At 40.5% G+C, this 14110-nt stretch overlaps 2 protein-coding genes across 5 annotated transcripts in view; one reads left to right on the top strand and one right to left on the bottom strand.

The window, feature by feature from the left end:
* sowah (ankyrin repeat domain family member sosondowah) overlaps nt 1-13307 on the bottom strand; it is a 167683-nt gene extending 154376 nt beyond the window's left edge. For 3 of the 4 annotated variants that reach the window (XM_076523414.1, XM_076523409.1, XM_076523421.1), the window contains exons 1-4: nt 13149-13307; nt 12909-12970; nt 11757-12140; nt 8889-9038 (exon numbers count right to left, since the gene is read on the bottom strand). In XM_076523414.1, coding sequence (XP_076379529.1) covers nt 8889-9038; nt 11757-12140; nt 12909-12970; nt 13149-13275 — 723 coding nt within the window. In that variant the 5' untranslated portion in view covers nt 13276-13307. The remainder of the gene's footprint in view (nt 1-8888; nt 9039-11756; nt 12141-12908; nt 12971-13148) is intronic. The other variant, XM_076523424.1, reaches the window with a different exon arrangement.
* LOC117221505 (homeobox protein caupolican) overlaps nt 12090-14110 on the top strand; it is a 195389-nt gene continuing 193368 nt past the window's right edge. Inside the window, exon 1 of the mRNA XM_076523315.1 lies at nt 12090-12212. The gene's annotated coding sequence lies outside the window, so the exon portion shown is untranslated. The remainder of the gene's footprint in view (nt 12213-14110) is intronic.

The following is a 14110-nucleotide window of genomic DNA, read 5'->3' as shown; positions in this document are numbered from 1 at the left end:
TCAGCAGATAGTTGCCTCCGCATGAAGACATAAAGAATTCCCGCGGAAGCGAGGGCGGTCCGACACGAGTGTTAAGCAAACAAATTTAATGCGCGTGTATAACGGGCACCAATTTAAATGATAATGGGCGGTGTGTATGCGTTCGAGATTAACTCGTAATAGGCCGGAATAAATGTCGGCGGACCTGTTAGACGTATCTAGCACCGATACACGAGGGAACAGTAGGTGCTAACTACTCCTGTAGACAAGCCTGTTTTATATTGATGCATCGTGCACGCCTCGGACACGTTGATTTCGTCCGGATACCGTCGCGGCGCCGAGATGAAAATTGGGTCGCGCATCGGAGCGATCAACGGCTGCTCTCGCCCCGTTCTTATTATCATAACGGCAATAAATTATTGGACCGGCGAGCTGTACCGACACGGCCTATAATTACCGGGGGGACCGGTTATTAAACTTCGTCCAACGTTTTATTATCATAGACGGAACTGTCGCAAGCCATCTCGAACGCCGACAAATCATCGGCCGAAGAGTGCCGGCACTGAAATTCAATTTGAACGCCTTCGCGCGTCTCTTAATCTTAATGAACGTTTGACGTTACACCGAGCGTGTCGAATTTTTATTGGACACAGATACGAAATTTTGCTACGTCTTTAACCCCTTGCCACGCCATTTTATTCACAGTTACGACGATTCGATGCATTTCGATTGTGATGATATCTTTGAAGAAAAAGGAAAATTATATTTATTTTGTCTACATTTACTCGATTGCTTGAACGTTGACGTCGAGAAAACTAAATTTTATTTCAACTTAAAAGAACGGAATAACATTCGTACTTACGAGGTTATTACCAGAAATCTCAATTATGATCGACAAAATATGTCAAGAGATAAACAACACGAATTAGAACAATATTTATTATATCTTTAGGAACCTGCTTTTAAAAGAATGATCTACATTTTTAAAAAAGATATTAGGTATTGAATTTCGCAAAAGCTGTTCATTGTCTGCGTAATTGAACAAATAATTCTCCCACTCATGTTTACATCGATTATGACAATATATTATCATTATGACAATATATTATCGATTATGACAATATATATCATTAATGATATGCGGGTCTTTATACAAAATAAATACTTTCTCTATTAATTTCAAGAAATGAGAGTCGACTTAAAATCTATCTTCCCTCTTGATAGCTTAATTGTATAAGAATAACATATCCGCGTCTTTCATTTTTCTTATATCCTTCCCATTTTGTATATCGCGTTATCATTTTTCTCACAAATACATAAAATCCACAGGCTAACGACTTTCTAAATTGACGAATTAGAACAACGTCGAACACGTCAACGATGTTTTCCGATGATCGAATTCCGTATCAAACCACCCCTTAGTTTTTCAGCAACGTCGCCGTACAAAGGTTTACCCAGTGATCGCGGGTTGCGCGATGAAGAGAGTTTAATGAACAACTGAAAAACGTCGGCAAAGACAACGATGGCAGTGCGCAGAGGTCGAAGAGTCCTCGAACTATGAGGTAAGTTTGCCCCTGGGGGTGTCTTGTCGGTGTTGTCGTGGATGGGATCATGCAAGCTGTGTGCCCCTCCCCCCGGTTCCTCCCGTCGTTCTGCCGGTGAACCTCTTTGCATATACATTCTGTAAGATTACTTTGTGCGGTTTACACCCTCGGCTCACCCTCCCGGCGCTCGTCCTTCAGCTCGACGCGCCTCAGCCGTCGACGACCTCGCTCCTTTCGCCAGGAGGCAAACTACCCTGCAAGTTTCACCGGGGGTCCCTAATGTATGCGGAACTATACGAGAGAAATTCCAAGTTCGGCATGGCCGTGTTAGGTGCCTTTACGATGAGTATCTCTAGCCCCCCTCTCCCTCTCTCTCTCTCGGTCTCGTGCTCTCTTCTCTCAACGCCATACGGAAAGGACGAACTACCGACAAGACTCGGCCGTGGAAGAGGCGAACACGCGTGATCCTAATTAGAACGCGTCCTCGAGGTGTCGAAGTAAAAGCGGGTTTCTTGTTAGGCGTATCGCGAGACGCCCCACGGCGTTCCGCACGCATTATGCGCGAACAGGAGGACCGAAAAATTAAGGGCTGGTTCCGGAAGTCGTTGGTAATATCGATGAAACTTGAGGCAAGTAGCTATAGTCAGACTGATCATAGTCTATTAGACATTTTTCGCTGTTGACCATTTACGTTAAATAATCATTCTGTACTAGCGTAGCTACTGATTGCAATATTTGTTAGTGACGTAATTATGAATATTAATTTCTGATGAATGAAGTATGTTGAAATAGACGAAGTGAAATGGATCTCAATGTTACAATATTTTTATTTCACTTCCAACTATTGCAACTGAATGATCGGATTTATAATTATGTTCAATGAACACTTTTCACCATGAAGAATCGCAATATAATATATTACTTTGTCCGAAAATCATATGCCATTTGGACAAATTTTGTTGTAGAATTTTTTAGACGAGAAAATAAGTGCGTATTCTGTATTTTGAAATATAATATTCGCCAATAATTAAGTACATATCGAAAATAAAAATGTGAAACTATGATATCGAGAGGAATTTGTTGTAACTTCCACAGGAAACTGCAAATAAATTTGATCACAGGCTAGGGTAGATCACCGTATTAAAGAAAAGAATGGAAGAATGGACAGTTCCCATAGCATTTTCGGACGGTCCTTGAAATTTTTCGGTCGATATTGGTATGTGGGAGACTGCCTCCGTGGAAACAGGGAATGCGCACACGATTACGAAAATTTCTCACGAAGATACAGCTCTTAATAGTATTCTTTGCCACCCACATCTCCGACGTATTTACATAAAAACGAGCGAGGTCCGTGGCGCCGAAGCGCGATGACTACGAATAACCACATTAACTTCCTGGCATCGTTTTAATATTTCCTTTCGTTAACTCCGAAGGGACGAAAGTGTCTTACAATGATTATCGTGAGGAAAAATCCTGAGAATCATCCTAACCTTGTTAGCATCTCGACAGCCGAGTATTTCAATTATTAGTTTGTTCCTCCAACCCCGTCGAAATCGTTTCGTCGTTATCCATAAACGGCCTTAAAATATTCTGTATCAAACTTCGCCTAATGTTCTATAGTCCAAGCTGTGCAACTGGCGTGTACATACAAAAGATTTACGCATCGTGAAACCAGCAGATATCAATTTCTACATTAAATCAACAATGAAGTCGCAATTAAGAAAAATTAAATTTACTGCCGCGTCAGAAATAGGAATTAATGGTAACAAAGTGTAACAGAACACCGTACTCGCAATATGGCTAAAAATGCAATTAGATTGTGATGTGACTTCAAAGTTACAACGAGATATTGAGGCTTAAATAAACAAATTTAAAGCATCGTAATATCGTGCTTGACTTGTGAAGAAAATGTTCAATAAAATCTTTGAGATCTGAATGTTATTCGTCTCTTCCGTAATCAGAGTAAACGTAGGCATAATAAAAATATGAATTTATTGTATCCTGCAGTTTATTAACGACAAAACAAGTTCTGATTCGTAACCGTGGACGAAATCGCAAAAAGTAATCTTCCTACCGCCGATCGAGAAAGCTTTTCAAAAAATAATGTAACTGTTTCTTGAAGTATTTTGTACGTAACCATAAAGAACGAAGATATTTTTACTCTCCGCGCTTAAGCGATCGATCGCGCATAAAATAGTTGATTCGAAAAGCAAATTAATTATCTACTTATGTTCACGAAAGAATGCAGAAATTCGGTCGGCAAAATCGGGTTACAATGCGGAAAACGGTATCCCGTTTTTCGTTTATGAAACGAACGTGAAACGAGGATTTGTCCGGTTCGTCCGTTGACAAACCGTGGGTATATCTTGGTTCACGATTCCCAAGTGGCCCCCTTAATTGTCGTCGTCACGGTGACGTGCTCGTCGATCGACACGTATAGCCGCGGCGTGCATTCAATGACCCATAACGAGCCGTTCGACGAAAGCACGCCGGAAAAATTACGTGAAACGTGTTGAGGCGGTGGCACGCGACACCGTTCTAGACGAACGGGTCATTTGGGATGCGAGGGGCGGATTCCCGTGGCCACGGTGCATGATAATTACCGGCAAAGAAAGCTAAGGCGAGCCTCGGCCCCACCTTCGGGCTCCCTGGAGATTACAGGATGTCCGGAGGCGAGAGAGGATCCCCCGGCCGCGGAACCCAATCCACGTCTAATCAAAATTAACCACCGACCTCGTCGAATTCGGACATGAAAGAGGAACCGACGCAAATAGACGCCGACACGGGAATAACAAATAATTGTCGTCCGACCACGCGCCACCCGCGAGCTCCTCCGTATTTCCGGCGGACTTTGTATTTAACGCGCGTTCAACATTTTCGGTGACTTTACCGGCGATGCTGATGAGATTGCTTAATCCTTGGATCACCACTTGGGAGATCCGAAGGGTCGTGGAATTTTTAATGCACGAGATTCGAGAGAATTTTAAGCCGACTTTTGATTGGCACACTTTTCTCTTTAGATATTTTTCACGATGTTCAGTCCCATTTAGCTTTATTTATCAATTTATTAAAAATATTTTTGGAGGCTCGTGTTCAAAATAAAAATTGTCGACACTTATTTTAAGCTCTAAGAGCTATTAGGTTGGCAAAGAAGGTATTTTCGATTGGCACGTATAAAGAGCGTTGTAATTGTTGCTTCAAAACCGAAATTACTTTCTTGCTAGCCTAATACATACACATTTATGTATTTCCTTAATCATTTAAACGTGTTACAATTAACGCACAGCAGCAGTTTTAAATCCTTCAAATCTATTTAATGTTTTGCGTTTGGTCTATTCTCATTTTTGCTATAAATGCATAAAATCCGTTGTCTACTCTTTAGTACAGATCTTTATGCGAATCTTCGCTTTCGTGCTTCATTCTATAAAAACGGAAATAAAGGAAAAATTTCTTCCATTGACGAAAACATTTCTTATGGTAAAAATATTAATACACACTCTAGTGTGTATTAATAAATAACGTGTGTTTCCTCAATGTGGGAAACATTCATTTAATTTAATTGCCAGGAATTGGATAATTAAACGCCATCGAAAAATCCAATTTATCATTAAAGCCATGAAGCATCGTAATTGTAACATCGCAATACCAACAACAAGAAATTATATCCTTGCGGAAGAGGAATTCATGATGCAGAGTGCACAGTTAAATATGGCAGCCTCGTTACAGTATCAAAACCGCCTGTTAGAAAATCAATTTAGCAGACCGCTGATTTACGCGCAATCACGACGAGCCGAAAGTGTTAATCACCTGCACATTACTTATCGAATTAAAAATGTCGCCCCTCGACAGAATTATGGGCAAGAGATTGGCCAATAAAAATGTCTCATCGCGAATCCATAAATCATCGTCCCGTGGTCAAGGATGACAAGCCGTAAATCATCAATTTCCGAGATGTAGTCCGCAGTTAAGGTAATTAAAATTAAGCGAAAAATAAACGATTACAGCGTAACCATTATGAGCGAAGAGGTCCCGAATTTTTTCAGCAGCTCGGAGGTAGGTTCGCAGGAAGAGAAGGGTACTCCTTCCTTCCGATTCCTTAGGGTTACACGTGGCGGGTCCTTTTAATGGTCCGGCACGATAAACATATCGAAATTATGATGGAGGATCGTCGGCGTAAAGGACGAGCGGTCCCGGTGCTGGCTTTTGCGGCGAGAAAGATCCTCTGTGTTTCTCTTTTCCTCTCTTCGTCTCGCTCTCTCTCTCTCTCTCTCCCTCTCTCTCTTTCTCTCTCTTCCTCTGTTTTCCTTTCTCTCCACCCGCTGCCTCCTCCACTTTTAATTTTCAGGCGCGGCTAATTATGATTTACGGCAACATCGGCGCAACATCCTGATCGGTACGCGAGATACCGCCCGCAGGATATTCAAATGCGATGAATATTGCTCGCCGCGATAAACGGCGCACGAACAACGACAACGGACGACGAGAGCAGCAGGAGAGAACGAGAAACAAGGGCCAGAGAGACGGAAAGGGGGAAAGAGAGAAAGAGAGAGGAGAGGCGCGCGTGTAAAGGATACGAGAAAAGGATTCTTAGTAGTCTATTCGGTATGCAAGATGAGCAGTCAGACCTGTACACACCGAGCCGAGGCCCTTCCACCCCAAAGGATGTATATCCTCGTGGATTATTCGATATATCGAGCCGCGGTTCACTCGAATCTTCGACTTCCTTTTCCTTTTGCAGTTCGCCCGCCGCAGAACCCACGGCGTCCAGGCTGACGCGTTTACCATTCGGAACCGTTTAAAAAGCGGCTGCCGTTATTAGTCGAGATCCTTATCGCCGAGGAATATAAGATACTTATTTATACAGATAGGGAGCTCCTTTACGCGTGTTCTCACATGAATTACATCCGCGTGAAGATCGCCGGCCGATAGCGTAAACTTTCCGCAGGAGCGGGGCAATTTGTCGATATTTGTCAGTAAAGGTGGACGCGATATTAAACGCCCAGTTCCACCGCGACGATTCGACTACGGATCTTTATGCGAAATTGAAATTCTTTCTAAGATTCACCGGGAACAGATGTTCCTCGTGAACGTATTTAACTATTCAAATATTTTCCGTATTTGATATTTCGTGTAGCCATTCCTGTCGTGCATGCATGAAATTCGCAGCGATTGCGAACGTTAGGATGGCGGGAAATAAATGACCAATTTGTATCATTCGATTACGCGAACTATCATGTGTTCATTCGTAGAAGATAAAAGTTAAAGAAAATTACTTCATCCTGCTGCAAATCCGATAGCTATACTGCGGGTCATTGTGCAACATAAACATAGTTTGCATCAATTGCAAGTAATGGGAGACTGCTAGGAGTGTATTAGTCCTCTCAATAGTTTCAAAACATTGAAAATAAAGTAACTAATTCTTAAATTCTTTTAATGTTTTCGCAGTTCGCTGGTGACACTACAAAAAGATAAAAATCTAAATAACAGACTGTGAATTTTTATGTCAAATACAAGATCTCTGCATTAATTACTAGACGCAGAAGTTGAAAAGTTATTTCTACACGTAATAATTTTAATAAGTTATTGACAATACTCTACTCTACTCTATTCAATACTCGATAAAGGTACTCTAACATTGTTGTTATATTGTTAAGTATATTTTGTGAAAGCATAAAATTCACAGTCTACCGATTAAACTCTCGGAAACATTTTTCTAAATACATAAATATCTAAATATAAATGTGCAACCACGAATCTCTATAATTCATCTAATTTGTTCTACAATAGTTTAAAACTATAAATACTGACTTTCCTATCCCCGCCTTTATACTTTTTCATCGATCAACACAAGATAAAGACAAATTGCGTATACTGCAAGAACCAAAGACTGAAGTAAGCTCGCAACTCGGTAAAAAATCCACGAACCGCAATTACGTTGATCAGCACACGTAAATTATATCGGAACGGTATCGCGTTAAGCACAAGAACACTGATCGGCCGTGTATTTCCCAGCAGCCTAATGCAGCTCGTTGTTAAATGAGTCGCGCAAAGACACGAACGTGTTGGTTTATTAGGTAGAGAGTTAATAAGGATCGATGTATCATTGTTAAGATTACCACGCGTCTTTCTGTTATTGTTCGCAAGAGTCTTTTTTTCTTGTTCGTCGGCGAGACAGGCCACGCTTTCCCCTTTCGAGCATTTTGCAATCGCCCGACTCCGTTATTTCGAGCGAACGACCGATTACCGATCGCGATTAGGCTGGTTACAGCAGGCGCGCCTCGCCGCGGAATGTATCGCGAAAGAATGGCTACACAATTTGTTAGTCAATGAATCTGAATAGGTTACCGGAGGCATAATCGCGCGGACGACCTGGCCAGAAAATAATTATCCTGGCTCCTGTTGCGACCACGTGAGAAACCGGCGTCCCGGGTGAAAGCTTGCGGAGAAAAGAATGATCTACCCTTCTGTGGACAACCGTCGTCGACAATTGTTCACATTAAAATATTACAACATTCTACTAGTCTTTGGAGACTATTAATCCTTAAATGAACTTTCAAGATAGACCTTGCTTCGCAAAACATTGTGACATGACAGAAAGGTTACCTAAATCTTCAGATAGTTGTAATCAGAATTAGGTAAAATTTGATGAAGATTAAAATAAGAAATTTTATGCGACACTACCGAATAAATATTTAACTAGAATTTATCCGGATAAGATTTTATTCGAATATGAATTTATTCGTACATGCTAGAATATAAAGCGAATTTTTTCATAGTTCATCGATTTATTTCTTCCACGTTCCTGTTTTTCAAATGTTGCATCGAAAAGATTGTTATTGACGCATAACTAAATAAATTTTCCACGGGTACAGAGGAAGGCATCGGCAATTCTACAATTCTATAAGCAGATGAAACTGAGCTGATCCTGAATATATTTGCGTAAAATAAAAACAGTGAACAACTATCCCGACTATTATTCGAATAATTTTACAACCTCTATTCAAACAACTTATATTCGAATAAATAGGTAGAACGAATAATCGTTGTACGAATAAAATATTTGACTAAAGGGAATTCATTCGGATAATTATCTTACTTAGATAAATATTTATTCGAAACAATTTGAATAATGCCCAACACTGGCACAACACCGTTCAATAACTTTGCAGTTGTTAGACGAACATTTTTCTGTCTCGAATAGAAATCAATTTATAATTATCTAAGAAAGTACAAATTCAAGATATCGAAGACAAATTTGGGGTAAACGTAAATAGCTCGATTAAGGATTAAATTGATTTTTCAAGAGATAGTAGAGTTTATACAGTTGACCACAGAAGAGAGAAGAGAGAAGGAGTGATTAGTTACCTTGTCAGATCGCTTTTTAGTGGGCGTAATAGTGCCATTAGGTCTGCCATGAAGATCGGTCTCGCTAGCCATCCGGTTGAAGCGTTGCATCCGCTCGCGGAAGCTTAATTGCTCGGCTGAGCTAGGATTCCCCGTAACAGCCTCATCTTCCTGCACGTTTAACAACTCGCATTGCCGAATCTCAGAGAATGGAGTAACACACAACACTATGGCGAACTACTATAGCGCAAGGGAGGACGAAAACAAAAACTGTACTCCGAGGAAAGAGACTTCTAAAGTGCTGAGAGGAGCTGGAAATGCGGATACTAGTTGTCTATGATTTGCTACCATGCTTCTAAAACATAGCTGTCTACGTGTGACTAGTCTACGTGATACGTGAACATGCCGGGGAAGGATTCAGAATACAAACTGAACATGTAGATCCTGATAAAAGTGCAATGTTCAGTTCTTAGAGCGATGTGTATTGTTCCATTTTTCTGGATTAACCCTCCGCTGTCATACTGGGACAAAATGTTCTATATCTTTTTTCGAAAAAGTCATACTGTCGTGAGAAGAAACAAATTAAGAATTAATTCCATCTAATTTTCTGATCAAGATTCTCCCTAAAATTGTCCATTTTTATGTACAATCCGAGCATCGATTAGGGAGAATTTACTGTACTTGAAAGTGCGATATCGGATCCTAATAAAAGGAACAATGTTCTAGAATGTTCAAAATATATTCTCAAATTTGTCAGGGCTAGTAGATACTGCTAGTTTTCGAGTGACAATTGTTTGAATACTGAAATGGATCCGAGTGATCCAATATGACATACGTATCTCGCCTAGGAAGTATAACAGCGATGGGTTAGAGTACACTTTTAAGTAATCGATGACCTGAGAGTTTTTAGATGCGACATAGGTGATTAGTGTACAGAGTGATTCAGTAAGTTCACAAGTAGGTTTAGCAGTATCCAATTTTGTTGTATCTTTGATCGGTTCGAATTACAACCTTTAGTCAACCAGAAGACCTTTTAATGGCCGTACTTCACCTAAAAGTAGCCCAACAATTTTCTTTTAATCAATGATCCCATCACAATTAATTAATTGACGGGTTGTAAACCCAGCTTGCGCGAAAATAATTGGCCTCTCGTTACATGCGTCGACTGTACTCGCAGAAGGTACGTTACGTAACCGAAAAACGAGTAACTGTTTTCTTGAATCACCCTGTACAAGGTCCATTAAGTCGCCAATTATTCTCGAGGGACAGGTGTGTCTCTCGAGTCCGTCAGGATCTTATTAAAACGTCTCGCAAAAAGGAGGACATTCCCACAACTGATCCCCGCTAACTGAGCGCGGCTAAGTGACAACTGGTTTTACGAAAAAAAAAAAGAAAAAAAAAAGGAAAAGAAAAAAGACAGAAGTTTGCGTAACACAACTGCATATGATCGCGCACGGTGCAGAACGTTTCTTAGCGGGACAATAGCAATACACCGGGCAAGGCACATCGGTTTCGCATACTACGCCCGCCATTACCGCCGCTTAAGTGACGTTTACTGTAACCATGATCACCTTTGTACATAACCGAACCCTGTACACGCAACAATATCGTCCAATAATGCCCAAATTATCTGGTCGCGAGCGACTGCGCGATAAAGCATGTACATGTTTCTCCACTCTATCATTTGCACACTTTATTTGCGTGTACGACCACAACCGAGGATTTACAGACAAAACACCGGGTACACAGCGTGCATACATAAAAAAAAAAGAAAAGAAAGAAAACGAAAAAACCAAAACGGAATGAAAGCAACGTGAAATTTTATCGAACGTCCGGCTCTATTATCAGCAAATATGCCGATCAAATTTATCGTTACCGACGCGCGCGACAGCGCTCGTTTTAATCGGTGCGATCTACACGGCATTCAATTCTCCGAAACATTTAGATTCGTTATCGTGGGGAACGTAAATTTTCGAGGTACGGATTTAATCCACTTTTTTGGCACAATTTGGACTCGAACGCGGAAACGTATCTTTGTATGGTGTTCATTTTTAATCCATCATCGTTAAGATCTAATTGTAACGTCCTGTATCGTTAAAGGTGAGCAAAATTATTGAATAGGATTTAAATGGTTTACAGACATGCAATTGTTGGGGACAAAACAAATGTCTGCGAAAGTCATGTTAACGATTTTTTTTCAAGGTCGTGAGATATATATTTTTTAATTAACGGCCATTTTTGTGAAACAGAGTAGCAATTATCGCTAAGATGCAACGAGTATTTTGTATGTACCACGATCTTGGAGTGACCGTGACAGCGAACATATTAATTTCGTCATGAGCATTTCAAAAACCTATTAAAATAAGGTGAAATTCTTCTACCCGCATTAACATATTAACATATTAAGCGAACATATTAATTTCGTCATGAGAATTTCAAAAACCTATTAAAATAAGGTGAAATTCTTCTACCCGCATTATTGTTTTATAGACTATTTATATCGATTATTTAACTGATTTTATTACGAAACTCGATGTTACTTCGTAAAATAAATACAATTGCATCCGAAAAATCGTTAAAATGACCTTTCCATAATTTTTATCATCACTGCCAGATGACGTCCTGGAACAATTTAAGACCTAAATTTTAATTCCCATTCGGTTATTTGTAAAGCCCTAATATTACTGGAGATGATTTAGAAAATTCGATATAAAATGTACACCCCGTGCATGAAGCAATTTTCCAAGAAAGTGTCTCTAAAAATCTCCTCGTAAAAACTACTTAATTTCCACCAAATTTCCACGAAATTTAAATTTTTCGCGCACCGGAGCTGGCCTAGATAAGATTTCACGCTTCGTTTAAACTGATCTACATGCAGGAAAAACTCACCTTGATGACTGCCTCGGATCCCCTGTTTCTGTCGACGTTCTCCTTGTTCTCGATCTTGATCTTATCCTGACTTTTACGACGCGGTGGCACCGGGGGCGACGACGTTGAAAATCCTGCGTCGACACCGTGAACACCATTTTTCCGCGCGTCGATCGCAGCTACCTCGCGCGCAAAATCTGCATTAGAATCCGCGGGAACAACGTCGATTCCTACCGTTGGACTTAGAGGCGCCGGGGGTGGTGGCCGGTATGGCGGAGGTGCACGAAGCGGAGAGACCGGAGTGACAATGTCCGGTGTTGTGAGAGGAGTTCCCATCTCATCCGGAGACGAAAACTCCAGGACAATTTGCCTGTACTTCTTCTTCAGGACCAAATACTTCTCCCCCTGCAACGAACGGGACGACCGGATGAATGGACGGGACGACGCGACCGGTTTTCCCCGATTACAACGTGTCTCGTGAGTTCACCTTTTATATCATGTTTCGCTTATTGAAACGACACTCGAGATGAACGTTAGGTACAATGATATAACTGACGTCACTTATAACGAACTTTTATAACCGACGAATTTTCGGTTAATTTTTTATAACTTCCATTGCGCAAAAGCAGTGCAAAAGCTAATTACACAACGCTTCTAAATTTATCTTTTTGATCCCCGTTTCGAACTATAATTGTCAGGAGTCGTAGACTTATAGCAACTGTTACACAACTGGAATTAGAATACGCATTAACGGAAATGCAATTCGATCCGCCGATATTTATAAGTTTATATTACAATGTATATATATATATATATTTTACCACGATTTCTATGCAATTACGAGAGCCTACAAAGTTAACATCCAGAGTCTACTTCGTGGTAAAATATATATATATATATTGTAATAAATATATATTATATATTAATATATAATATATATATTTTACCACGAAGTAGACTCTAGATGTTAACTTCGTAGGCTCTCGTAATTGTATAGAAATCATGAAACGTGTATTGCAATAATAAGATTAGTGAATCGAAAAGCGACAGAACCGTGTCTTTGGATAACGCGGGTTCGGTATAGCTAGACACAAGTAGAACCGACAACGTCGCATCGCGCGCAACAAGTCGCTCCTGTCAAGGCGGAAGGGAATCTCTCTCTGTATGACGCACCTCTTCATTCTTTATGGTGGCCAGGGTGTTCACGTACTCCTTGAACCGATTCCGTGCCTCGACTGTAACGTGAATTCGTGCATTGTTCACCGACTGTCGTACTAGTTGCACACACCAGGTGTGACACGTTATTGAATCCGTCCTGTGTTTACACACAGCACACGGGTGCAACATCGAGGTCACACCTCGGCGAGGCGAGACAGTTAACCGTACGAAATCCACGACGGGATTTCACGATACCTCGGGTTTCCGGATCCGTTAGGAATTTCTTGAAATACTTCACGACATCGTGGTTTCGCGCGGTGCCGCCGTTTTCCAGTAAATATTTCCGAATCTCCTCGAGAGACAGCTCGCTGGGCATCGCCATCTTGTCACTACTGACGGCCACGCCAGCGCCGCCAGGCGGCTGATCGAGGACGCTGTCGATAAAAACGACCTCTGCGCCACTTCGCACGCGAACGCGCGCGTAACGGTCTCGCTGTGTTTCTGCAGCATGCTCTATTTAGGAATTATAAATCACGAGGACAGTGGAGCCCGCGCTTATATCGCGTTTTACACGTATTTTCCCGTCGGTATTTTTTTATGAAATCGTGAACGATGAACAGACATTAGTTGCAGTGATTATTGTTATGTATATATATGTATATATATATATTAGGGGGACCGGAAAGTAATGTCGTTTTTGCGCATGTCAGTATTCCTTCTCTTTTGCATACTAATTTTTGCATACTAAATGAAAAAAGGTTGTTGATAATGAGGATGATTGCATCATTGTTTGAAAATAACAACTAGTTAAAAATTTATCTGTTTGAATTTAATGTAAACAAACGACATAACTTTCCGGTTCCCCTAATATATGTTATTATTATTGTTGAAATACTGCAAAGATTTGTGCAGTTGTATCATATAATACCTGAAGAAAGATAGAATCATTTTAGTGATAGCTTCGGTTTCTCATAACGAAAATTGATTTTATTTATTTATTTCATTGTTGAATGTCTTCCGGTTACATCGAATCTTTATCCTAAACTTCTTAATAACTAAACTACACAATATTGCTTGAAGTAGTTAAACTATGCACTTTATAACAATTTCTCTCGCAGCTAATCATAACATAAATATAAACTTGAACTTAAAATATGAAATATAAGACATAATATGTAATACTTAAACCAAACTTGAATCATTACTCTGAAACTTTG

This window comes from Megalopta genalis, chromosome 1 (assembly GCF_051020955.1).
Source record: "Megalopta genalis isolate 19385.01 chromosome 1, iyMegGena1_principal, whole genome shotgun sequence".
NCBI lineage: Eukaryota > Metazoa > Arthropoda > Insecta > Hymenoptera > Halictidae > Megalopta > Megalopta genalis.
The sequence above is the reverse complement of the archived record's forward strand: the minus strand, read 5'-3'. Positions and strand labels throughout refer to the sequence as shown.